Source organism: Pongo abelii, chromosome 15 (assembly GCF_028885655.2).
Source record: "Pongo abelii isolate AG06213 chromosome 15, NHGRI_mPonAbe1-v2.0_pri, whole genome shotgun sequence".
Lineage (NCBI taxonomy): Eukaryota > Metazoa > Chordata > Mammalia > Primates > Hominidae > Pongo > Pongo abelii.
This window is the reverse complement of record NC_072000.2, coordinates 93,695,202-93,723,130: the sequence shown is the minus strand read 5'-3', so window position 1 is coordinate 93,723,130 and position 27,929 is coordinate 93,695,202. Positions and strand designations below refer to the sequence as shown.

The following is a 27,929-nucleotide window of genomic DNA, read 5'->3' as shown; positions in this document are numbered from 1 at the left end:
ATGTCATATGGTTTTAAAACATAACTAAATTTCTGGAGCAGAGCAGAGATGGACTTTTGGGGGTGTCTCGGCCCTCTTTTTTTTTTTCCCCAAACTTTAGAAATCTGACACAGTTAAACCCATTTTTAGAAGACAATGCACATGTTCTTCAAAGTTGATGCTGAAAAACAATGAGATTCTCGTTTTATTGGTAGTTTGGGTATGAAAATTGTAATATTGTTGTATCACCATAACCTGGTAATAATATGTTCATTTTGCCTATCAAACATAATACAAATAAGATTGAAGTGCATTTTATGGAGTTCTGTTGTCAGTATAATATTTAAGGCTGGCAAACAGTCAACAAATGAGAAGCTTTTACAAATAAATAAGTGATAATAGCTATACATCTACTTATTGCAAAGTACTTAATAATTCTGTATTAATAATCCCTTTGTATTTTAATTTTCTTTGCAGAGTATTGGGAAAGGGTCGTTGTGGTGCATAGACCCAGAGTATAGACAAAATCTAATTCAGGCTTTGAAAAAGACACCTTATCACCCACACCCACACGTGTTCAATACACCTCCCACCTGTCCTCAGGCATATCAAAGGTAAGCAATTCAGACTTCTTTTTTTGGTCTACTGAAATGGCATTATTTTGGCAGAGACCTGCGCGGAAATTAATTTAATAGGCCGTACGAGATTTTAAAAATAACTGCAGGTAAATGAGAAAGAAATTAAGTATTATTAAGAGGCATATCCATTGTTGTATTTCCTACAAACCTTACCGCTGCTGCAGCGTCAGAGGAATGTGCTTCCAGAAGGCTTCATGGTGGGTGAAATCATGTCTTCCTGGGTGGAAACATTTACAAAGAAAAGTTGACAGCTTTCACATCTCGGTGTGTGTCACGTTTTGTTGGGATAAAAGTACAGGAACGAGTCAAGCAGGCAACTCCATCATCCCCTCATCTGGCTGGTCTCTGCAGACGTTCAGTGGAGGCTCACTTAGTTGTCCCCACTGTTGTCTTTTGCAGTCTCCATGTAGACGGTGCTCCCAGGTGACCATTTTGTTGTGGTTACTTGGTCTTTGCTTCTTCAAGGAGAACAGTAGAAACAATAGAGACATTTTATCCTCCTCACATGCCCGTTTGTTTGAGACAGTAAGGTCATGGGTACCATTTTTACAAATATATCATTGGAAGGGAGGGTAAGTAGCCTGTCACTTTTTTAAAAAAGTGTCTTAATGTTAGATTCCAAAAGAGAGCCAAATAATCAGAACCAAATTTTTAAGATCGATTTTTATCAATACATAGTGCTTGAGTTTGAAATGCATTCCTCAGCTCTACAAAAAATATTTAAAAATGTATAGAAATGTTTCTATCGTAACCACCTAGTTAAGAGGAATTATCCTTGGACTGCAAGTTGAGGTTAATTAGGGATGGCATGATGTCATAGACTTCAGGAATTTTACAGTCCACTTCTTTGCAGATTCTTTTCCTAGTCTGCTGTTTGTTCTGCAGGAGGGAGCACAGAGTGATCTTCTGAAATAGCATTAATGAAGTTCTTCTGCATCTCAGTTGAGAAGCATTCCATCACAGGCCCTAGACAATCAGTCTTCAGCAAGAGACAGGGAGGAACAGCTGGGCTCTCTGAGAAGACTGCTGTATGTCTGCCTTTGCTAGGCGATTAGCGTGATGGTACCCATAGCAACTGGAGCGTCTCCATAGTAACGCGTAGCCGAGACAGGTGCAGTTGCATCACAAGGCTGTTTGTTGCCTGGCAAAAGGACAGGCCATTAGTACTTAGATATACGCTGTTGCCTTAGAAACAAATAACCTTACATAGCAACTACAGTTGATTTGAAAGGTTTGGTGTGTGGGGGGGAAGGTTGTAGCAGCTTTTGTCTGTGTTCATAAAAATCAGTGGAAGCATACTTTATTCGAAATGACAACTTGAGGTCATATAGCTGTAGGAGAGAAAGTGGGATTTTCCAAAGCAGCCCAGCCAACATCGTAGACATGTCCAGAAGGACAGAGCCATATGCTTGGTTTTCTCCTTGTGGCCATAGCCACTCCCCAAATGGAAGAGAACCAGGATTGGAGTGGAGAATTGCCGATGTACAAGGTTGGTGAAGGAGGACATGACACTAATTATTGAAATATTTCCCAGATTCTTATGTTTCTTTGTCATTCTAACCGGCTCCCCCCCGCCCCGACTCTCCAAGCTGCATGGAATACCCTTCCCTGGCTTTTCCACTCTGCACCTCGGAAGTATTTCATCTCCCTTTGCTTCTAGGAAGTTAAGAACATGAGTGTTACTCACTGGGTCATGTCGTTGGTTCCTTTAGACCAGTATTTTGTTGCCAAATGTGACCCCGAGGGAAACACAGTAATTATTTAATAATTTGAAGGATTATAGAGGAGCTCTGGGGGTTGGAACAGGAATGCATATTCAGGCGAGAGGCATTCTGAGCTGGCCTTAGCTTAATGACTTCATTTGATTTTTAATATAGACATAAAAATGCAGACGAACCAGAGCTTTTGTAATGAAAATCATTTCCAAAGGAATATTTCAGACCCCACTCTGTCACCTCCAGCCTTTCTCCCCAGTTGGCTGAGGGGGGAAGAAAAAAAAAAAAAAAAGCAGTTTCTGCTTCTGCCCATGCGGTGCTTAGATTTCACCTCCACAGAGGTCACTGGCGGTGGAGGGAGATGACAGATGATATTCTAGTCTGCCTCTTCCATGCCTTAAGTCCATGAGAACAAGTCACTTTCTCTTTCCTGGGGACTGTCATCCCTTCATCTGAAAGCTGAGAGTTTGCTTCAGGATCCTCTAGTGTGTGAAATTGCACTGAAGCCACTGAACACTGGGTAATTGTACAATATTTCTGTGTCTTACAGTGATGTGGCGTTTGGTTCAATTCTAAGCCATCAGGCCACTTGTTGACCTGACCTAGAGAAGATGGAAGTGAAACAGAGCGAGTCATTAAACAGGGACCCCAAAATACCGAATTGACTTGATCTGGCTGGGTCCACTGTGATGCGGGGAATCACCCGTCAGCCCCTTGCTGGATCGCTGTGAGAGGGGTACCTGGGAAGTGCTTGGCTCTCACGGGGCTGGTACTTAGCATACTGAAGAAGATGGTGATTATACTAGATGGGCGGTTATTGCTAGGACTTGCAGGTGTGCTTGGCAAATGTCACTCTGAACTGAGCTGCAGGTGGCTGGAAATGCTGTGGGAAAAGCGAGGCATTTGAAAGCACTGCCCAGACCTTGCTCACATCCAAACACCATGCTAAATATTGAGATGTGTAGACCCGTGCCTGTGTTTTCTTTTTTGCTTTTTTTTGAGACGGAGTCTTGCTCTCTCGTCAGGCTGGAGTGCAGTGGCGCAATCTTGTCTCACTGCAACCTCTGCCTCCCAAGTTCAAGGGATTCTTCTGCCTCAGCCTCCTGAGAGTAGCTGGGACTACAGGCAGGCGCCACCACACCTGGCTAATTTTTGTATTTTTAGTAGAGACGGGGTTTTACCTTGTTGGCCGGGCTGGTATTGATCTCTTGAACTCATGATCCGCTCGCCTCTGCCTCCCAAAGTGCTGGGATTACAGGCGTGAGCCACGGCACCCGGCCCGTGCCTCTGTTTTCTAAAGTGCCCTTTTGAATGTATGTGAGGATGTTCTTCCACACCTGCTTTGTTGATATCAAATTTGTGAATTGTTTTTAATCGAAGTTCAGAGCTCAGTGTGGAGTACTTCAAACCAAGTGACTTAAACAACAGAAACTTACTGACTCACGGTTCTGGAGGCTGGAAGTCTGAGAACAATGCGTCGGCAGGGTTGGTTCCTTCTGTGGGCTGTGAGGGGAGGGTCTGTTCTGCCCGTCTCTCCTAGCTTCTGGTGGTTTACTGGCATTTTGCTGGAATGCTTTTGGCCTTCCTTGGCCTGTAGAAACATCACTCTGATTTCTGCCTTCACCTTCACTTGGCGTTCGTTTTCTCTGTGTGGTGTCTATGTCCAAATTTTCCCTTCTTGTAAGGACACACTGGTCCTATTGGCTTAGAGGCCCATCTTTCTCCCGTAATGACTCATCCTATTTAACTAATTACATTTTCAATGGCCCTGTTCCCAAGTAAGGTCATGTTCAGATGTACTGGGGGCTAGATCTTCAACGTAGGAATTTTGGGGAGGCATAAATCACCCCATAGCAACCCTTTTCTAAAGGGAGACATTTTGCTGATAAAAATATGGAGAAGCAGAAAGTAAGGAACTATTTAAAGAACAAAATGGTGGGGTTGGGGGCAGGGGTGTCAAAGGGATTCGCCTGAAGTTGCTCCCAGTAGCCAAAGCTGGGACAGTGGTGAGCAGCGCAATAAATACCATAGCGTTGGATTATAACTGGAAATATAAAATAAATACCTATGAGTCCAGACTGATATAAATAAATGATTGAATAAATAAACAAACAAATAAATGAGAGAAGAGACACAGTTCCCACGCAGAGAGTTCCAAATGCTTGATGTAGCTCTTTCTCCACTGAAAGAGGTGGGACGGAACTCTCCACTCCTGGAATGGCTGCACTTAATGACCTACTTCTAAAGATTAGAGCATGGAAAAGGTTGGAAAAGGAAGTTTGGAGTGGACAAACCTGGTGAACAGTATGCCACAGGTGATGAAAGTACCATCTTCAGTGATGTGATGTTGATACCAGGTACCTCTCATAGGACATCATAAATTAGGCACTTCAGCTTTGTGGTCTTTCTCCCCAAACACATAACCCCAGTCTAGTCATGGGAAAAACATCAAACAATGATTTTGTCCTTCAGCAGGGACATTCTACAAAAATAACTTGATCCTCACTCCTCAAAGCCCCAAGGTCATCAGAAACAGAGAAAGTCTTAGAATCTGTTACACACCAGAGGAGGCTAAGAAGGCGTGCTGAGCAAATGTGTCCTGTGATGTCCTGGATGGGATCCTAGAACAGAAAAAGGACATTAGGGGAAAATTTGCAACATATGAATTAACTGTGCAGTTTAGTTAATAGTGATAGTAATAGTAGTATGCTGCATGTTTATAGCAGCACAATTTGCTGCTGCAAAGATATGGAACCAACCTAAATGCCCATCAACCTATGAGTGGATAAGGAAAATGTGGTATATATACACCATGGAATACTACTCAGCTGTACAAAGGAACAAAATAATGTCTTTTGCAGCAACTTAAATGGAGCTGGAGGCCATTATTCTTTTATTTTATTTTATTTTTTGAGACAGGGTCTGACTCTGTCGCCAGGCTGGAATGCAGTGCCGCGATCTCGACTCACTGCAATCTCTGCCGCCCAGGTTCAAGTGATTCTCCTGCCTCAGCCTCCCAAGTAGCTGAGACTGCAGGCACCTACCATGACGCCTGGCTAATTTTTGTGGTTTTTAGTAGAGACGGGGTTTCATCATCTTGGCTAGGCTGGTCTTGAACTCCTGACCTCTTGATCTACCACCTTGGTCTCCCAAAGTGGGATTACAGGCGTGAGCCACTGTGCCCGGCTTGGAGGCCATTATTCTAAGTGAAGTAACTCAGGAATGGAAAACCAATGGAAAACGTATGTTGTCACTTATAAGTGGGAGCTAAACTGTGAGGAAGGAAAGGCATGAGAATGATATAATGGACTTTGGGGACTCGGAGGGGAGTGGGGGGAAGGTTGGGAGGGGGATTAAGGATAAAAGACTATCTGTGGGGTGACAAGTGCACTAAAATCTCAGAAATCACAACTAAAGAATTTATCCCTGTAACCCAAAACCATTGTACCCCAAAAACTATTGAAATAAAAAAATAGTATACCAGTGTTGTGACAAGTGTCTCATTAGTAATATATGGTGTTAACATCAGGGAAAACTAAGTGAGGGGTATACAGGTGAGGGGTATACAGGAGCTTTCTGTGCTATCTTTGTAACTTTTCTTTTCTTTTTTTTTTTTTTTAAAGCAGTCTCTAAAATGCAGACTCATTGATCAATTTTAAATATCCCAATTGTTTTTGGTAGAATGAAAAGTAAAATCACTGCATCACTGAGAGTTGCCTGACCTACTTTAGTGAAGAGCTGATTGTGAAGGGCTCTTGCTTTTGCCTCATTCTCTGGAAGATCTGCTGAGCCACACGAGGGGTCTCTTTGTAGTTTGGATACCACAGTTCTTGGAACGTTAGTTTTGTGAAATGGCACTCCACTGTGCTTTGTAGAGTACCCGTGGCTGAGCTCGGGCTACTCAGGCACACCGAGCCACGCCAGCTTGCTTGGGGAATCTACACCTTTGCCAAGGAGACTCTGGCGTGTGGCCTTCGGAATCTAGATCTGGAAAGTGGAAGGAGGGGTGGTGTATTTGGGTTGCTTGCCCGTACCTCTTCGGAAAAGTCCACTTTTCCGAAGATCAGAACATAAAGTTCTAATCTTTATGTTGCCTGTGCCCCTCCTTCCTAGATACATCATTTCTCATTAAAGAATATGCGTATTTTAATGCTTCCAATAGAAATTGCCAAATTGCCTTCTGATTTTACACTCGGTTCTAATCCACATTCCCACCAACTTTTTAGGAAATTTCTATTTTTCTAACCTTTCTCAATGTCTGACAGTTAAAGGAAAAGACAGTTCCTCAATGGGCGACCTTGACTTTGTGATTTTGGTACTTATAGTGGGAGTATTTAAACTTTATAACACTACATTAACACCCTATAAACAGTAGCTCTCCCCATAATAATGTTTATGACAACAGATTGTTTTTAGAGAGTGACATATATATGGGTCTTATGTAATACCTTCTCTGCTATAGGCACCAATCCAAAGTCAGTTTCCAGAAAAACATTTTAATCCTCTCTCACCATGGTTGGAGAACAGGTTTTGCATTTAATCAAACAGTATGGTTTATGGAGAGTTTCCTGGATGATTGGTTTTCAGAGCCAGCGTTGTTTTGTGTTTCCTTGGTAATTCCAAGGAAATCCCAACATCCTACGTACCTTTGGCCTCCATGATGGATTGGCCGTGATTGGGTGTTAGATGGTCAGAAACTGATTGAGATGGTTTTTTTTTCTTTAATGAGCTTTCCATTTTTTTGCTTTAAAATTTTCAATGTAAAAATAGTGACATCATAGTCTATATTTCATGTAAAGTATTATGGCTTAACATGTACAAAGTTAGAAAAATCCACAAGACTTTCATTTGTTGATCTAGGTCTAAAGATTTATTTTTTGGATGACTATAAAATTTGCAGAGTTAGTACATTTCAAGAAAGTTTCTTGGCTCGATGCAGTGGCTCACGCCTGTAATCCCAGCACTTTGGGAGACCAAGGTGGGTGGATCACTTGAGGTCAGGAGTTCAAGACCAGCCTGGCCAACGTGGTGAAACCCCGTCTCTACCAAAAAATATAAAAATTAGCTGGGTGTGGTGGCAGGCACCTGCAATCAGCTACTTGGGAGGCTAAGGCTCCCAATTGCTTGAATCTGGGAGGTGGAGGTTGCAGTGAGCTGAGATTGCACCATTGCACTCCAGCCTGGGCAACAGAGTGAGACTCTGTCTCAGAACAAACCAACCAACCAAAATAAAGTTTCTTTTACTCTCATCTTTTTTTTTTTTTAAATAAATTCCAGACATTTAAACTTCTCCTTTAGCTGTTTCTCGTTGCTTCTTCAGAAGAATTTAATGAGCCGCAAAAAAGAAAAAAAAAAAACCCACACACATTAATGGCCTCTCCAAAGATTTTGGCCTTTCTAATATTGAGGTTCTTAATTAAAATGGCAGATTTTAGTGCTGACTCAGCAAGTTCTATTTTATCCTGCCTGCTGCCCTATTGATGTCCTTTTTTTTTTTTTTTTTTTAAATTTTAAATGTCTTCATAGAGTAACACTGCTAAGGGTATAGAAATTGTACAGGGTGGTCACTGTATATTCAAATTAACAAAGTTATCAGTCGTCGTTCACCAGGTAAATAATCTTTGGCTGTCATAGTGAGGCTGGGAATAGTAGATTGGGGAATTGCATTGGGAGGAAGGTGGGGAAGGTACTGAGGTGTTTAGGGAACTCATCCTTTTAGACAATTAGAAGATTAGAAAATCCTTAAAATGTTAATCTTGTTAACATAACGGTGTTAATTCCTCCACTCAGAATGCTGAATTTGCACACAGCAAGGAATAGCTTATTCATTGCTTGGATAGGATCCAATAATTTTTTAATTTATAAGACATCTTTCATTCTAGTTATTCAGAGTGTTGTGCATTTAATAGTTGGCAGAAGCACTGCAAAGCCACAATGAAATCAGTTTTAACTTCCATTGAAGGAGTTTAATTGTTAGATTGTTGTGTCATTGCAAGTATTAATTCAGTCAAGCATAAAGAAAGAATGCAAGGATTTAGATTAGTTCCTTCATTATTACACTTATATTTACTTGAAAGCAACATATTTGATGGAAAACCGAAATAGTTTTTTAAATGCCCCTCATATTCAATACACTTATTTGGATAAGTTTAATTTAAAAGCGTGAGGCATTATGCATTTTGAAAGATTATGTTTAAACAGCACTTTTTGCTTGGAGTAATTTTTAAAAGAATATTAAATTTAAAAAAATCAATATGAAGCTTCATGGTGCTAAACAGGTAGAAGAGTGTGGTAAATTAATGCAGTAAAATAGATGTGGGATTGAATACCAGGGCTTTCTAAATTGTAGTACTTCCAAATATAAATTACATTTTGTTAAAAAATTGGAGGGGATGAAGAATAGGGAAGGCTTAAATTGTAAGGGCACACTCTTTAAAAAACACAGTGCTCATTTACAATGGGAGCTTTAAAAATCCATTAGTTGGCTATAATTTTATTTTCATATCATGTTATCTTTTGACTTCCATTATATTTCCTGAGTTGGTGTCATAGAATAATTTTGGTCTCAGCATTTTGCCTTCAGTATGCTGTTCATTGTACGTTTAATTCTGAGTCAATCTTGTGTTGTTTTATTTAAATGGAAAACAGTCCCTGTTGTCTTTGAGCACTTTGTATCAGGGGTAGCTCATGAATATTATGCCCAGTCATCCAATTTCATTCTGCCCTCACACTCACTTTGAAAGTCGAATGTTTAAGTAGCTGGGCTGATTATATCTATTTTACTCAGGTACTGAGTCAAACTCATGGCTGAGAGAGCCACTCCGAGTTACCTTTTTATCTTCTGACCTCCTGGGGTGTCCTCAGTCCCTGGTTTGTATTTTAATAGCCAAAGCGTTAGAAGTTCTTTAAGTCTACTGCAGATAAATTTCCATTGACCTAACTCCTGAGATGATGGATACCAAAGAAACTCTGTGTTTCCAATACCTCATGAGAAGAAAGTTGCAGTGTTGATGGGCCTAGTAGGTGCCTGGAGTCTTTGCAGATTTGCTTGGTGAGTGTTTACTTCTCGGGATAGCCAGCCAAGGATTCCTGAGCACAGCAACACCTTAGGCATTGTTAGAGGGGGAAGTGTCTGCAAAGTGGGGCTCACCTGCATTCTGCATATCTGTCAAACCCCTTGCCTTCCCAGAGGAGGAGAAATTGATCCTCATGTTAGAAATAGGAAAACTGTCAAAAGTGCATGAAATTCCGTGTACAATGTGAAACAACAGGCGGCACTTTCTTTGTCTTGTAGCAGCTTAAAAATGGCAAATTTTTCATCAATAATAGAAAATAAAAACCTGCTAGCAGCACATCTAAGATGGTCCCATAGAATATTTTTGATCTCAGCATTTTGTCTTCTCCAGGTTCTGGTCACACTAAATACTTCCAGATTTTCTAGATTAACAAAGGAGGGAGATTAAGAAGTAGAGGTGCAGTATAATTAGATGGGAAGTGGAACCCATCATTCATAAAAGATTTGAAGAACATAGAATGGGGGATTGATAAGGAAAGTGATCAGGCTGGCAGGGGCATCCCTGTGTTACTGTTGAAGAACTGGGAATGTGTAACCCGGGAAGAGCACCTTCAGAAGGTTAGCATGCCAGCCATCCTCACCATCAGAGAGGACAGATTTGGACTTGATGGATTGAAGTTATAGAAAGAAGGATTTGGGATCAAGACAGAACAGCATCTGACAGTGTGCCAGGCACATAACAGAAGCTGGGTAAATGCTTGAGTTGATGGGTGGATGGACAAATGAAGGGGATGAAGGTAGAATGAGCTACCCCCAGTGATGCCAGTCGAGGCTAGACAACCAGCTGCCAGGGTCATCCCAAGATTTAACTCTTACTGGAGAACTGCAGGGTTATCCCTTCCAGCTCTTGAGATGTTGTTTCTGAGTTTCTTGAGCTGCCATGACAGTTGAGGCATATCCCTCTGCAACATGGTGTTTGTAGTTTATAAGGTGGAAATGAAACTTGAGAGAATAGATGCATAGCTTTGTTAGCCAGCAATGAGAGGTCAGGCTCTTCTCTTGAGATTAAGTGCAGATTTCAAGACCGTGATGGGACTAATTCAGTTACTCTTCATTCTGTGTCATCCAGCTTTTTGATTCATGCCCTACAATTACCTCCCTTGTTTTAGTGACACTTCTTTGCATTTCCTTCCGTGTGAATAAAATGATCACGGCAGTGTTTTGCCAAGCAGAAGATCATTTCCAAAAGCTGTCCATCAAATCATCCCAACCTCCCCCCTATTGTTTATCCACTGAATTAATGAGAATAACACCCACTCTTTGCATAAATCTCCGTGGAAGAGCCAAACTGGTGTCCTTGTTTTGTGGAAGCACATGTTCTTGGCCAGAGTCTCTGATCACATTCATAACCTTTTGTTTTTCTTACATAAGGTTCGTGTTGCATTATTTGTCAAAGCATCTCTGAGACTCTGCTGTGGATGTGAGAGGTACGGAAAGAGCGTGGGAAGCATCAGAGATTCCACATTAATTCCTAACTTTTGCTGATTTTTAAATCATCTGGAGAAAACCTCCATAAACCATTGAGACACATTAAAAAAAAAAATCCTTATCTTCTCAAATTGAGTTGCTTAATCACCATAGTCCAAGTTGAGACATGTTTCCTGTGTGTTTACTTTTAAATGGAAAGTTTTGGTCAAAGTCTGTTTATGAGCTGCTTATTCCAACATATGTCTCTCTAACACACATCAGTTCTCCCCTTCCCTCAGAACACACGCCCCAACCAGTTTGGCCAGAAGAAAAATGAATGGGAAAAAACACATTCAGAGGGGAAAAAACATTACCAAATTTTAGTAGCTTTTTTTTACCTCCTTCCCCTGCACCCCCCTTCCTTCTTCTCTTTCCTCTGTCTTTCCCTTTGCAGCTGTGGGTCTTCTGAATGAAAGCTTTTTGTTTGTTTGTTTTAACTGTAAGGAGAGCAGAGTTTCTTATCTTAGGATTCTTCTGAACTGGAAATTGCCCCCCACCCCCAAACCCTCCTATTCTTTTCTACTGATGAGAAACACATCGAGAGATTTCCCTGCATTTCAAGCTTCCCAGAAGAGTCCCGTGTGGGAAGTGGGGGTTCTGGCCTGGCTTTGGTGCATTCACCAGCCCCCAGGCCTCCAGCCCAGGCTTAGCTTCACCTACATATGCAGGGGAGTGGCCCCGAATTGGTGCTGCAGATGGGCACAGTGGCTGTGTCACCCTCAGGAGGAAGAGGCCAGTCCGAGGAAACAGTGAGGAAGCAGAGAAATGAGAAAGATCCCACAGTCTGAAGCTCTCAAAGCGTGACTCTGGCTTCCCCGCCTGCCCGATCCTGCCCGCAGTAGAGCAGGAGTCAGAAACTCTGTCCTGGGCCTGTCTCCCATGAGCTTTAGTGCCCCAGAGAGGTCCTTCTGCCTCCCCAGCATCGGAAGGAGCAGGATCCGAGAGAACCACACGCTTGCCCTGGTGTAGGCGGGGACTGGAGGGTTTCCATGCTTCCTCCCAGCTCCTGCAGGTTGGCCAATGTCGCAGCAGGCTCAGAGCAGATCTTAGTTAAGTCTTAGAGGCTCAGGTTAGAGCCTCACCTGGGCCACTCACTAGCTGTGTGACCTTGGACATGTTACCTGAAGCCTCTGGTCCCCGAGCCTCTGTTTTGTTACTCATTGTGGCATAAGAATACTTGTCTTAGGCTGGGCATGGTGGCTTACACCTGTAATCCCAGCACTTTGGGAGGCCGAGGCGGGCAGATCACCTGAGGTCAGGGGTTTGAGACCAGCCTGGCCAACATGGCAAAACCTCGTCTCTACTAAAAATAACAAAAATTAGCTGGGTATGGTGGCAGGCACCTGTAATCCCAGCAACTCACCCAGGAGGCAGAGGTTGCAGTGAGCCGAGATCGCACCGTTGCACTCCAGCCTGGGTAACAAGAGTGAAACTCTGTCTCAAAAACAAACCAACAAAAAGAATACTTGTCTTAAACGAGTGCTTTAGGGATTAAATGAAGTAAAATGATGTACCAAATGCCTAGCCCTTATGCCTGGCCCGGGGAAAGTCAATGAATTTGATTTCTCCTTCCTCACCATTGCCACTGTCTTTTAATAATTGCGTAGTCTTGTTTCTGCAAATGCTGCATACCAAATTTTTTTTTTTCTTTGAGACAGAGTTTTGCCCTTTCACCCAGGCTGGAGTGAAGTGGTATGATCTTGGCTCACTGCAACCTCCTCCACGCCTCCCTGCTCACCCCCAGGTTCAAGTGATTCTTCTCCCTCAGCCTCCTGAGTAGCTGGGATTACAGGCACCCATCACCACACCTGACTAATTTCTGTATTTTTAGTAGAGAGGAGGTTTCACCATGTTGGCCAGGCTGGCCGTGAACTCCTGACCTCAGATGATCTACCCACCTCGGCCTTCCAAAGTGCTGGGATTACAGGCATGAGCCACCGCACCCAGCCGGCTGCATACCAGTTTGGCCCTTGTATGTATGGTTTTGTATTGTGAGGAATCTTTTTACACTTTATGTTCTGTGCTTTCCCCTAGATTTAAGATCTGTGAAAACCAGGACCGTTTGCAAGTTCTCCCAGTGCTATAAACTTCGCATGTAGGTGTTATTCAAAATATATTATTTATCAATGATTTCTCTTAGAATGCATAGCATAGATTATAAGAGTAGTGCAAAATATTTTCCTTTAGTTGCTCTCGGATGCCAGAAATCATTGGCTACCCTCCTCCCCTTTACAGTCACAAGTCCAGATGTTTGGAGGGGGAGGGAGAAGCTGGACTCTATGAAAGACAATTTAGCAATTTTGCAGTGTTGGTGTTTCTGACCTTCCATCTACTTCCCCATCTGTCTGCCAAGGTCCGGGTGCCCCTCTGGGTATGCACAAGGCCAGACTGTTTGGACCTGGTCATTCTTGAAGCCTAAGACACCCATCAGGCTGCCCTGGGATAGAAAGGTTATAAATTCCAGGCTGTTGACTCCAAGGCACCAAATATTGTCACAGGAGGAAACATTTTGCAGCTGCCGTAGAAAATGTAAATGTGGCTGGGCACGGTGGCTCACGCCTGTAACCCCAGCACTTTGGGAGGCTCAGGCAGGTGGATCACCTGAGGTCAGGAGTTCAAGACCAGCCTGGCCAATATGGCGAAAGCCCATCCCTACTAAAAATACAAAAATTAGCCGTGCTTGGTGACACGTTCCTGTAATTCCAGCTACTCAGGAGGCTGAGGCAGGAGAATTGCTTGAACCTAGGAGGCAGAGGTTGCAGTGAGCCGAGATTGTGCCACTGCCCTCTAGCCTGGTGACAGAGCAAGACTCCGTGTCAAAAAAAAAAAAAAAAAAGAAAAGAAAAGAAAATGCAAATGTGCTGAAGGTGGTGCAGGCCAGGAATTGCTCCAGCTTTGTCTTGTTCATTATTCCTTTGAAAAGAAGCCTCCCTCTGCTCCTCTGTACATTTCTGCGGAACTGGCACTTGAAAGGTAAGGCGCTGGAGCTCTCCCTGCCCCAGTCATAATGGGAAAAGTTTTCACCCCAGGCCAGCCCAAACACTCAATTGTGTTCTTTCTCTACCAGATACATAATCCGTGTTTAAATCTCTTGGCAGTCACTCATTAGTTTTTTTCCCCTACATTCTTTTCTTCTTTGATGAGAACAAAGCCAGGCTCCTCCCAGCTCCCAATCTTGCTTTTCTCTCCCAGGAAATCTCCCTGTCGCACTTTGATCCCATAGGAAGAAAGTCACCCAAATGCTATCCTTCTCTACCTGCTAAAAGAGGAAGATCACAATTCTTTGTACTACCAAATCTGTGTTCAGAACTCACAAATCTGTGGTGCCAGAGGCCCTGATTTTTCTGGAGGCATTCTGGCGGCATACCATGGCCTGACTACCTAAGGACCCCTCTCTTGGGCACCTCCCCCACCCCTATTTTTAATGGACTGTTCTTGAGAAAGGAAGGATTGGACATACGGTAACTCCAATGGAATTTTATTCTTATTAAAGCCCTTTGAAGTTCCCTCTTTCTAACACCACCCCTTCTTACCCTCACCCCTTAGATGTGGCATGTTCCATCATCAGAGTTGTTGAAGTTAAAGTTATAGGAAAACCAACCTGAATTTCTCTAATACAACTCTTTGATGTAGAGTAAAACAAAAATCTATTTCCATCCGATATTCTAGGCTTCTAAGAAATGAACTATGAAAGTAAGCTGTTTAGCACTATAGGATTGTAAAGAATTTTAAATTTATTTTATTCCATCTGCTTTGGACTCCAAACCATTCTGGATTTTGATTGAGAGGCAGAAAACCAAGCATTTATTGGGCACCTACTGTGTGTCAGACTTGGTATACAGACAGCATGTGAGAGGCTATCACGTGCCTATAAAGAGCAGGTCACACAGCTTGCAGATGGCTGAGCTGGGACCTGAGCCGGTCTGATCTGACTGTTCTGACCCTATAGCCTGAGTTCTTCTCGAGGTAATTTGCCACCTTGTGGTCATTGTCTTCTGCAGAAACATTCTTTGGTGAGCTTTGGAAAGGAAGAATGACATATCACTTGTTAAAAAGGAATTTAGGGTTTGTAGCATAGTGAGAGTAAGAGGGATGGGAGGTGAGAGTTCCTGCCATTGGAAACTGGGAATGGTGAGGGAACAATGACAATCAGAGGGAGAGCCATGGAAATTGATGGGGGAGGCGTGGGGAGGAAGCAGAGAGGATTCTGTGTGGACGGATGGATGGATGGGTAGATGGATGGATGGATGGATGGATGGATGGATGGATGGATGGATGGAGGCACCGTTAGGAGAATGGGGAAGGGGTGACTAAGGATTATGAATGCTTGTGTGTGTGTGTGTGTGTGTGTGTGTGTGTGTGTATAAGGATCACTTCTGTTTTAGACAAAATCGAAAAGCGAATGTAGGGTGGGGAGAATCACACAATAATATTTTAGGGATTATTTATACGTTCGTTTAATAAGAAAAAAAGAGAGTCAAACCTCGCCATATTATAAAGCTTTCTTGCCCATGAATTCTTCTTAGAGCAAATGAGGGTTTTCTCTTGTTTTGTTCCTCTTAAATTCTCATTTTGGGAATAAATGTCTATACTACAGCTATCTTTCTAATCATTTCTTATATGTAATTTTTTTTGATATGTCTGTAGGGAGAACTGACAAGGGCTCTCACCATTTTGAATTTAGATTTTTTTAAAAACATTGTTGTTAGAGCAATATATTTTGTTAACATTCTTTAAAAATAAAAATCTCTCTAACCACCGTCCTTAATCTCCAATATTGTACACAGTAAATATTTGTGAAATAAAAATGAATAGATATAATTAGCATCCTTTTATTTGATATTTAAGTCATAAAATGGATTAAAGACACAGGGTTAATTTTATTTTGTTAAGGAACAAGCAGTGAAGATTCTTCCAAAAATGCCTGGCTGATTTCTGGTTGACCCAAGTGTATAAAAATAAAGCTCTAAATAATTATCAAAATAGTGGTTGTAAATAGCATATTTGCTGAGGCAAGACTTAGATCGTAGGAATGATGAGCACTGTTGGTGATTTTGGCTGTGCCAAGTTCAATGGACCACTTGTGGCCAAACGCTACATGTGAGGATGTTTTCAGTAATCTAAGCAGGTGTAGGAATGATACTCAGTTTGAGAGACTCAACTGAAAGTAATGTGCTGGACCACTGAGTTGTTTTGGACTAATTGTCTTGGAAAACTTGGGGGGTTTTTGGTCCTTCCATGCCCCCAGCTTTATTGAAATATAATTGATAAATAAAAATTGTGGATATTTAAGGCGTACAGTGTGATGTTGTGATACACACATTATAAAATGATTACAATAGTTTAATTAACATATCTATTACCTCATATAGTTACCATTTGTGTGTGTGTGATGAGAATAGTTAAGGTCTACTCTTTTTCAGGTCTGTAATCCCAGCACTTGGGGAGGCTGAGGCTGGCAGATCATAGGGTCAGGAGTTCAAGACCAGCCTGGCCAAGATGGTGAAACTCCATCTCTACTAAAAATACAAAAATTAGCTGGGTGTGGTGGCACACGCCTGTAATCCCAGCTACTCGGGCGGCTGAGGCAGGGAATTGCTTGAACCTGCGAGGCGGAGGTTGCAGTGAGCTGAGATCACACCATTGCACTTCAGCCTGGGTGACGGAGCAAGATTCTATCTCAAAACAAAACAAACAAAGCACAAAACAAAACAAAATCTACCTTTTATTAGTAAATTTAAAGTATAAAATACAGTATTATTAACTGTAGTCACTGTGCTGTAAATTAGGTCTCCAGGGCTTTTATTTTATTTTATGTTTGACGAAGTCTTGTTCTCTCGCCCAGGCTGGAGTACAGTGGCATGATCTTGGCTCATTGCAATCTCCACCTCCCAGGTTCAAGCCATTCTCCTGCTCCAGCCTCTCGAATAGCTGGGACTACAGGTGCGCACCACTACACTTGGCTAATTTTTGTATTTTTAGTAGAGACAGTGTTTTGCCATGTTGGCCAGGCTCATCTCAAACTCCTGACCTCAGGTGATCCACCTGCCTCATCCTCCCAAAGTGCTGGGATTACAGGCGTGAGCCACCACATCCGGCTAACTTACTCATTTTATAACTGCAAGTTTTTACCCTTTGACCAACATCATCTCATTTCCATCAGCCCGCCTCACCCCCCAATCCCAACCCCTGGTAACCACCCTTCTACTCTCTGTTTCTGTGAGTTTGCCTTTTTTAGATTCTCTATATAAGTGAGATCATGTGCTATTTGTGTTTCTGTGTCTGGCTTGTTTCATGTAGCATGATGTCCTCTAGGTCCATCCATGTTGTCAAAAATGGCAGGATTTCCTTCTTTTCTAAGGCCGAATCATATTCCTTTGTGTGTGTGTGTGTGTATACATATATATACACATATATATGTATGTATATATGTACATATATATGTGTATATATACATATGTGTATATATATATACACCACATTTTCTTCATTCATTTATCTGTCAGTGGACACTTAGGTTGTTTCCATATTTTGGCTATTGTGAATAATGCTGCAATGAAATTGAGAGTGCCATGTAGATACAGTATCTCTTTGAAATAGTGATTTTATTTCCTTTGGATATATACCCAGAAGTGGAATTGCTGGATCTTATGGTGGTTCTGTTTTTTTTTTTAAATAGTCTCTCTGTGTCACCCAGGCTGAAGTGCAGTTGGCGTCATCTTGGCTCACTTCAACCTCTCTCAAGCGATTCTCATGCCTCAGCCTCCCAATTAGCTGGGATTACAGGCAGGTGCCACCATGCCTGGCTAATTTTTTTGTATTTTTAGTAGAGATGTGGTTTCACCCTGTTGGCCAGGCTGGTCTCGAGCTTCTGACCTCAGGTGATCCGCAAGTGCTGGGATTACAGGCATGAGCCACCACACCCAGCTGTTCTGTTTTTAATATTCTAAGGAACCTCCATACTGTTCTTCATAACAGGTGCTGAGCCTTTTTTTTTTTTTTCCCCCTTTTGAGACGGAGTCTCACTCTGTCACCCAGGCTGGAGTGCAGTGGCACAATCTTGGCTCACTGCAACCTCTGCCCTCTGAGTTCAAGTGATTCTCCTGCCTCAGCCTCCCGAGTAGCTGGGATTACAGGTGCCTGCCACAGCGCCCAGCTAATTTTTTTGGTATTTTTAGTAGAGACAGGGTTTCAGCATCTTGGCCAGGCTGGTCTTGAACTCCTGACCTCGTGATCCACCCGCCTCGGCTTCCCAAAGTGCTGGGATTACAGGCGTGAGCCACCAAGCCCAGCCTGGTGCTGAACCATTTTACATTTCCACCAACAACGTATAAGAGTTTCCTTTTCTCCACGTCCTCGCCAGTACATACAGTCTTTCTGATAGTAGCCATTCTTACAGATGTGAGGTGGTATCTCATTGTGGCTTTATTTGCATTTCCCTGATGATTAGTGATATTGAGCACCTTTTCATATACCTGCTGGATATTTGTGTGTCTTCTTTAGAAAAATGTTTATTCAGGTTCTTTACCCATTTTTAAACTGGGTTATTTGTGGGATTTGTTTTTTGTTTTGTTTTCTTTTGCTATTGAGTTGTATGAGTGCCTTTCTATTGTGGATATTAACTTCTTATTGGATATGTGCTTTGCAAGTATTTTCTCCATCCTGTAGGTTGCCTTTTTCATTTTGTAGACTATTTCCTTTGCTGTACAAAAAACTTTTTAGTTTGATGTAGTCCACTTATTTTTGCTTTTGTGCCTGTACTTTTGGTGTCGTATCCAAAAAATCATCGCCAAGACCAATGTCATGGAGTTTTCCCCCTTTGTTTTCTTCTAGTTTAACAGTTTCAAGTCTTAACATTGAATTAAAGTTTTAATCCATCTTGAGTGGATTTTTGTCTGGAAAATTTCGTTTTAACAAAGTCTTTAGACCAGCATTAAGGAACAAGGAGTGAAGCATCAGAATCACAAGAGGGAATTTTAAAAAATTATATAGAGTGTTGATGGTGGGAGGGCCGTGGAGACCCGGGATGGGGGTAAGGGTATATGGGAACTGACTGTACTTTTTGCTCACTTTTATTGTGAACTTAAAATTTCTCTTAAAAGATGAAGTCTGTTATTAAAATATATGCATATAATTTTCCTGACCCTGGAGAGCTGGCTATGGTATTTAAAATCATTGGCTTAGTGAGTCATAGTTAACTGTTCAGGGTGTCTGCCCCTCTCTGCGCTGTTCAACAGAAAATACATGTTGAGAATCAGTGTCTTAAACCATAGAATATCAGAGCAGAAAAGAACCTAAAATCACCCAGTTTAGAGTCCTTAGGTGGGATACCACATGAACAGTTTCCTGGAGTTGTTAGGACTTTAGTTTTGAGTATACATGAAGTTGCCTGTGGTGAGTAAGTTTGGGAAACGCAGCTCATTATAACTTCTTTGTAGTAAGCCAAAATTAAGGTGTTTCCTACATTTTATCCAACAGACATTAAAAAAAATCATAGCACACTTACCAACATATTCCAAGGAACACCAATTTGGGAACAAGTAATCTAAAATAAAGATGACCACTCCGTAATGGGTTATGAAATCAATTTAGGGGTTACAACTATCTTTTTGTTTTACAAAAAATAATACAGTAGAATAAGAAATACCAGAGTGTGTTGCACAGAGGAGGTTATTATTTTGTGAAACCTTTGTTTCAGTTATGTATGGTATATTTGTGTGAACTCAGTCAAAATGAAGCCTATTTGTTACTATAAATGGTGGCCAAAAATACGCTGGAGAAGACTGATCTGATTCAGTTCCTCAATTTTACAACTGAAAACACAGAGGATACCCAAATGGTCCTAAGATCACACGGGGAGTTAGTAACAGATTGAGCCTGAGTCTGTTCTTCATCCTCAGTCCCCTTCACCAGTGCTTTTACTAAATCCATAAATCATCCTGTTTAAAAAGCAACACTCATGGAAACAACGCAAATGTCCATCAGCAGGTGGTGGATGAACAAAATGTGTCCTGTACAGACAATGGAATATTACTCAGCCTTGGAAAAGAATGAAATTCTGACACAGGCTACAACATAGGTGAACTTTGAACATTATGCAAAGTGAAAAAAGCCAGATACAAAAGGACAAATATCATATGATTCCACTTATATGAAGTTTTCCTAGAATAGACAAATAACATAGAGACAGGAAGTGGTTTAGTGGTTACCAGGGCCTGGGGGAAGGTGGGAATGGGGAGTTAGTATTTAATGGGTACAGAGTTTCTGTTTGGGATGATGAAAAAGTTCTGGAAATAGATAGTAGGGATGGTTGCACAGCAGTGTGAATACACCACCAAATGCCACTGAACTGTATGTACACCTAAAAAATTGTTAAAGTGGCAAATTTCATATTTGTGTATTTTATCACACATTCCAAAATGAATCTAGGCACAAAAGAAGAAGAAGAAACAGAACAACGTAGCATTTCTTGTAGACAGACCTAATTTCACATTCCAGCAGCCGTTTATTCCTTCAGCCTACCCCTGGGTGGGCCCAGGGCCTGAGGATTTTGAGGCAAACAGGACAGGCTCCTTGGCCTTAGGAATCCGTGGAGCCGACTGTGGCCTTGAGTCTGGAATCGCTGGCAGGTGATGACCGCTAGCATTTCCACAGGTGATGCATTTTACAGCAGCGAGTGATGCTTAGCCAATGACCTTTCATGTGCTAATAGCTCTGATTTTTCCAATTGCAGCATTTGGATAAACCCACAATTTGCTTTTGGAATGCCAAGGAAAAACATCGTTTATGGTTTTTCTTTTGGTCTCACCCCTTTCATCAGTTGGTCTTTAGCCTTAACCCATAAACAAATAGCCTTTTCTCTCTTTACTCTTCCCTCTTTCTTTGCAAGACCTCCAGGCTCCCTGCAAATGGCAATTCAAGCGACATGCTCCTACCCACAAGTTACAGTGATTCACGCTGGCTCCATTCTGTACTCTTGCTTCACATGTTTGGATATGAGAGTCAGAAGACTCGGGGTGAGCCAGAAATGAGGTCAGGGGCAGCTGGGTAGCAGAAGCGGGATGTCTGTTTCTTGTAGCTGACTTAAGATTTTTGATACTCCCAGTGCAGGGCAATTTCTGCCCGTACAAGCTGTGGCAGATAGGAGTCTACCGTTGGCTCTATTTGAGGACGCTGGAGATTTCTTACTGCCTGGCAGGCACCCCTGCGCTTCTAGCCCCTCCACTGTTATTGACAAACAGGTTTGTGCTTCCAACCACCCTGTCAGAATCTCTGCAGCCCTCAAGTCAGCAGCAGCATTAAAGGAAACCTGGAGGATATCTCTCTAACTCCATCAGTGAAAATAGTTAACTGGGCTTACTGGGAGCTAAGAAAATAGTTTATTTTTATGTTACATTGAACTTTACCACAAATGGCGGGGGAGCAGGGATGGCTGGCACACATCATGATAATGATCTTGAAACTGTTAGCATAGTCTGTGAGTTTTAGGTCACCCAGGGTTTTTCCACCTTGGTACTATTGACATTTGGGGCCAGATAATTCTTTTTTTTTTTTTTTTTTTTTTTTGAGACTGAGTCTCGCTCTGTTGCTCAGGCTGGAGTGCAGTGGCACGATCTCGGCTCACTGCAAGCTCTGCCTTCCGGGTTCACAGCATTCTCCTGCCTCAGCCTCCCTAGTAGCTGGGACTACAGGCGCCCGCCACCACGCCTGGCTAATTTTTTTTGTATTTTTAGTAGAGACAGGGTTTCACCATTTTAGGCAGGATGGTCTCGAACTCCTGACCTTGTGATCCACCCGCCTCAGCCTCCCAAAGTGCTAGGATTACAGGCTTGAGCCACCACGCCCGGCAGGAGCCAGAGAATTGTTTATTGCGAGAGGCTGTCCTGTGCCTTGTAAGATGTCTGGAAACATCCCTGGCCTCTACCCACCAGGTGCCAGTAGCACCCCCACCCACCACCAAGTTGTGGTGATCGAAAACGTCTGCAGATATTGCCAGATGTTCCCTGGGGGACAAAACCAACCCCAGTTGAGGACCACTGCATACCCCAAATCCCTTCTGCTGTGTTCCTAGTTTTAGATGTTGAGGACTTTTTCCATTGTTATTCTGGAAATAATAATGAAAAAGAACTTGGGGTTTTGGTTTGATTCCTGCTTTATTAGTATTAAAGGGTGTGTAAGCGTCACAGCCTGGGAAAAATTAACACCTACTATCTATGTCAGAATGAACCTGTTACCCATGTACTAGGCTTGGTTCTCAGAGGGGTGCTATATCTTGGGCAACATGATTTCTGGTGTGGTCCATCTGCCGAAGAATTGCACAGTGGTGAGGGTCTGTGGCCTCTCTCGTATCATCTACTTTGCTGTATTTCCCAGATGGCAGGCCGAGGTCCTGCATGGTTATAAACTGAGCACAGGAGCAGGTAAGCTGAGATGGATGAAGCCTGCATCCGTGGCCTCTGAGTACTACTTGTCCTCTTTTCCTTCCTGTGCCAGTCCCATGGCTGAATGACATAGGCGGCTTATTTCATTGCACGTCTTATATCTTTCTCTTCCACATCTAAGTGGAGGATGGTACCTGCTCTTTATCTTGTTATCACCTGTCAAGCTCTACTCTTGTCATGGTGTCAGTTATTTGAAATCGTGGAATTCTCTGTGATGTAATTACTTGTTCTGGAGCCCCAGATGGATTCCTAAGGGCCATCCTCCAAAAAGCCAAGCCTCCCTTTCCTTCTGAGGCTGGGCTAGTGGGAATGTCTCTTCGCCCATTCATCCAGTGCTGCTGGTGGGAATGTCTCTTCGCCCATTCATCCAGTGCTGCTGGTGGGAATGTCTCTTTGCCCATTCATCCAGGGCTGCTGGTGGGAATGTCTCTTTGCCCATTCATCCAGGGCTGCTGGAACTCCTGTGTGCCATGCTTTGTGCGAGTTACTTGGGATCCTTGATGACTGAGCCAGGTTTCCTGTCATCAGAGCGTACACTCCAGTTAGAAAGATGGACTTGTAAACAAGTCTAACGTAACATGAGACTTGCTTTCAGTCATCTGTACAAAAGTGCTGTAGTTTAACGATCCTGGCTGTTTTGAAGCTCTTCCCAAGTACTGAAGTACTGAAACACAGTGGTGACATTTTGGAAGGCATTAGCCTGTGGTCTGGGAGAACGCTGTTTGGGAGTCTGAAAACCTGGGTTTTTAATGTTGACACTGGCCCTGATTAGCTGTGTGCTAATTCCTGTAAACTTGAGTCACTTCATCTTAATGGACTTCCCTCCCTAGGTTTATAAAATGAGGTGGTTGGGCTAGATCATTTCTAAGGTTCCTTCTGATTCTGGTAGCCTCTGCTTATTATAATGTTTAAAGACTGGAAACCTCGAGATTAGCCAGCCTTTGTGAGGAGGATTTATTGTAAGTTTTTAAAGTGGCTTCCCTGTTCATTTGTGCCTTTGGAGACTTGGGCAACTGGTATAGTCAGAAGCCTAGCAACACTTTGAGGCCCCATCTGAGGGGTAAACTAGTAGTCTGAAAGACTAAACAGATGTCTTGCCCTGAAGTTCCAGAAGAAAAATACCATCTGTAAATAGCCTCATCAACTTTCATAGGGCTTTTGGCAGGTACAGGTGCCTTTTACCATTATCCTTCTGTCCACTTGTGGATTTGTATAAATCCATTAGGTTAAAATTATCCATTCCTTTTGCTCTTGAAGCTGTAGGTCAGTTTCCTGCCCAGTTTAAACCTTGTCGCATACTTGTCACTTTTAAATTCTGTAAGCACCATCCTCAGCATTCCAGGGCTGGTAACCCCAAAGATGGCAGCAGCCAAGCTCCTAGCAAGGGGCACCCAGTCAGGGATAAGATCTGCAGTCGTTAAGCACATCATATAATAATGGCAGATAAATATTTGGAGCATTCTTCTCTCCTTAGTGTACTTTTTCATATTTCAGTTGCTTTGTATGTAAATCTCACCTTTTCTAAGAAGACATTATATGATCTCTCACTGCATGTCATAATAAGTTTTCATAATAAGACATAATAAGCATGTCCAGTTTCCTGGACCACCTAGATGATACTTGGCAATTATGGCCTCATGTTGTGGTCCTATGTGTACATGTGCTTTTTCTCTTTCAGGATTGGACTCATCTCTTGGAGCCAATGATTGCATCTAATCACCAGCAAAGACCCCACAGCTGGGTTGGGTGGTGCGTGTGTGAGCATGTGTGTGTGTGCATATTACGTACCCGGGAAATGTTGGCGGGATAGATGGATCACAATGTCAGGCACGGGAAGCACTCAATAAATAGTTGTTGAATTGTACCGAGTTGTAAGTGGCTAAATATTTCATGGTTCTCTATTCTTCCTACTTTATGCCATTTACCATGGGCTAGAAAATAAGATGAAGCTGTGTTTGCATTGAATAGTGGTAAGTGGTTGCTGGTTGTCTAAAGAGTCATAGAGCTTTTAGTGGTTTTACAGCTCTGATTCTGTTTTTTTTTACAGCAATGTTTACTATTTCTGGCCATTATCTACACTAATATAAAAGTTTAATTAGACTCTTTCTTTTCAATTAATTATTACAGCCCTGTTTGTTTGCTCTCTCAACAGAGCCTGCTTTATGGGAACAGGAGAGATCAATTTTCTATCACAAAATTCATTACTTTTGACTAAAGTCCAGCGCACCTGTGAGTGTGTGCACCACTCTTGATGACTTCCCAGGCAGCCAGAGGATTGTGGATTCTGACGAGTATTAAAGTAGCCTTGGTGAAAGGATGCGTTTGATTCAAGAAGAGTTTGATTTGATCATTGTCCTTCTCAAAGCAGCACATGAAGCAAAGTTAAAATTCTGTACAGTTCCTGGGGTTGAAAATATACTTATGTCTTATTCATTCCTCATTGTTTAATATTTTCTTCAGAATCCAGAGAGTTGGAATTGGGTGTAGATAGAATATGTAAACGTTTCTGCCTTAGGAAAGCTATTTTCTTTGACAGCACCTATAAAAGAAGGTGTGTGTTCTGGGAGGGCAGGGACATGGTAGGTTTGTTCTTTACTTAGCTCCAGAGCCCACACAGTGCCTGGCACATGGTAGCTGTTGAGTAAACGTCTGTTGAATGAGAACGCGCGAGATACAATAGTTTTGCTTTCCATCATTGATAAAAGTGTTCTTTCATCATCGGTAAAAGTGTTTTTGGGATTAAAAGTTCTCTGTGCCCCTGTCTCTAATAATTCTCCATGATTAATGTCTTGGATGGAGCTGTTTTCAGTGTTGGGAGACGCCAGACCTGTGTTAAGAGTGCAGCCATGCTATCTTACTTGACAGGACAGGGGCTGGGCTTGGTCCTCAAGAGGCACAGGTAATGCCCAGCTCAGTTCATTGAGCCCCCAGGGGCAGAGCATCATCTTGGGACTCACACACATCTTGTGCAGTTCTACACCTGCCACATCACTAGCTCTGTGATGTCAGGGCCTGCAGTGTCACCTCTTCTGTTCTCTGTTCACTGATCTGTAAAACTGGGCCAGTAGTGTCTACCACCCACAATGGGTAGTGTCTATTAAATGAGATCACCACAAGTCATGTCCTCTGTACAGAGATAGTTCAATAAATGTATCTGTTTACAACTCCTTTCCCTTCCTGTGATGTTTCCTTTTAACAAAGAGAGTGGTTCTCCACCCTCCATTTAGAACTGTTTCAACTCTTACTCTTGCATGAGATGGGGAAGAAGAAAGGGCCCCAGTAGCCTCAGTCTCTGGGTCTCTGACATGATACAGTACAGAGTTAGAGGTTAGACCTGGGTGGTGATAATGGTGGTGGTGGTGGTTGTGGTGGTGGTGGTGGCGGCGGCGGCGGTGGTGATGGTGGTGGTGGTGTGTGTGTGGTGGTGATGGTGGTGGTGTGTGTGTGGTGGTGGTGGTGATGGTGGTGGTGGTGTGTGTGTGGTGGTGTGTGTGGTGGTGGTGGTGTGTGTGTGGTGGTGTGTGTGTGGTGTGTGTGTGGTGGTGGTGGTGGTGGTGGTGTGTGTGTGTGTGGTGTGTGGTGGTGGTGGTCGTTGTGGTGGTGGTTGTGTGGTGGTGGTCGTGGTGGTGTGTGGTGGTGGTGGTGGTGGTGGTGTGTGTGGTGTGTGGTGGTGGTGGTGTGTGTGTGGTGGTGGTGGTTGTGTGGTGGTGGTCGTTGTGGTGGTGTGTGGGTGGTGGTGTGTGGGTGGTGGTGGTGGTGGTGATGGTGGTGGTGGTGTGTGTGTGGTGGTGTGTGTGTGGTGGTGGTCGTTGTGGTGGTGTGTGTGTGGTGGTGTGTGTGTGGTGGTGTGTGTGTGGTGTGTGTGTGGTGGTGTGTGTGTGGTGATGTGTGTGTGGTGGTGTGTGTGTGGTGTGTGTGTGGTGGTGTGTGTGTGGTGGTGTGTGTGTGGTGGTGGTGATGGTGGTGGTGTGTGTGTGGTGGTGATGGTGGTGGTGTGTGTGTTGTGGTGTGTGTGGTGGTGGTGGTGATGGTGGTGGTGGTGGTGTGTGTGTGGTGGTGGTCGTTGTGGTTGTGTGTGATGGTGGTGGTGGTGTGTGTGTGGTGGTGTGTGTGGTGGTGTGTGGTGGTGGTGTGTGTGTGGTGTGTGGTGGTGGTGGTGTGTGTGTGGTGGTGGTGGTCGTGTGGTGGTGGTCGTTGTGGTGGTGGTCGTTGTGGTGGTGTGTGTGGTGGTGGTGGTCGTTGTGGTGGTGTGTGTGGTGGTGTGTGGGTGGTGGTGGTGGTGTGTGGGTGGTGGTGGTGATGATGGTGGTGTGTGTGTGTGGTGTGTGTGTGGTGGTGGTGATGATGGTGGTGGTGGTGGTGTGTGTGTGTTGGCACGGGCATGGGAGCAGGACCCTGAAGAATAGCGTAGCTCAGCAGAACTTTCTGCAGTGGTGGAAGTACTCTGTGTCTATGCTGTCTGCTGTATAGTCACTAGCCACATGTGGCTTGTTGAGCACCTGAGATGCGCCCAGTGTGCCCGTGGAATTTCATTTTTAGTTTCCTTTAGTCTTCGTGTAACTAATCCCATGTGGCAAGAGGCTACCATGTTGGACAGCGCCACCCTAGAGCCTTGCTATGGCCTAAGGATGTGCAACCTGTGCTTTTCCTGGGAGCTTGGGAGAAATGCAGAATCTCAGACATCGCCCCAGACCTGCTGGATCTGAACCTGCTTTTTAATACAATCCCCAGGTGGTTTGAGTTTAAGAAACGCTGGGCCAGCCTTGAAGCCTCTCAGTTTCTTTCCAGAGACTTCCGGGCAGTTGTGCTGGTCAAGGATGGAAGGTTCTTGCTGTCTTCTTTGCCTTCTCAGCTGTTCTCACAACCTGCTGTGGTTTTCAGGGGACCCATGTGTATGGGTCCCTGTGGTTAAGAGATCAAAGAAAAAAGTTCTGTAGCTGTCATCTCAGGGTGAAACGCTGTTTTGTGTATTCCTCCTCATAAACCTCCTTAATCTCTGTATTCCTATATTCTGTCCCCAAAGGGTAGCTCTGCTGTTATTTTCTCACGTATCCTACTACCACTTTGTTTTCCCTACTAGTAAAGATGTGGGTACACACACACACACACACACACACACACACACACACACACACGCACGCACGCACTTAGCTGTTTCAAACCAAATCAGTATGTTTAGGCTGTGGTTCTCTTAATGCTTCCCAGCACTCTGGCTAGTAATCAATATTTCAAAAGCCTAAGTAGCATTTTCTCTTTAAGTGAAATTAGAAAAATGTCCCCCCACCTCCCTGAATGTATTAATAATTTCTATTCTGTAATGGTGCTAATTTAACCCATCAAGAACAATAGTTACAGAAAACTTTGCAGATTTCTTTGATATCCATTGGACAAATCACTTCAGCTGATGGGCGTGTTGCTTGGCTATTATTGATATTCGGCAAAGCTGGGAATTGGACTATATGTTTAATTATTTTGGTGGATACTTTTCATTCTTGAATGGCTCACAGACATCACATGGTGGTGGCTTAGATGTTGTCTATATGACGTCTGTTGCAGGTTGCAACTTAAGCTGCATCTGAGGAGTTGTCCAGGGCACCACGCTAGAGGTCCCTGC

The 27,929-nt window shown here is 43.2% G+C and overlaps 1 protein-coding gene across 14 annotated transcripts in view; it reads left to right on the top strand.

The window, feature by feature from the left end:
- The window catches only part of FOXN3 (forkhead box N3), a 459,693-nt gene that overhangs the window by 264,869 nt on the left and 166,895 nt on the right, over positions 1 to 27,929 (top strand). For all 14 annotated transcript variants that reach the window (XM_063715683.1, XM_054530372.2, XM_063715684.1 and 11 more), the window contains one exon: positions 457 to 593. In XM_063715683.1, the coding sequence (XP_063571753.1) occupies positions 457 to 593 (137 nt within the window). The remainder of the gene's footprint in view (positions 1 to 456; positions 594 to 27,929) is intronic.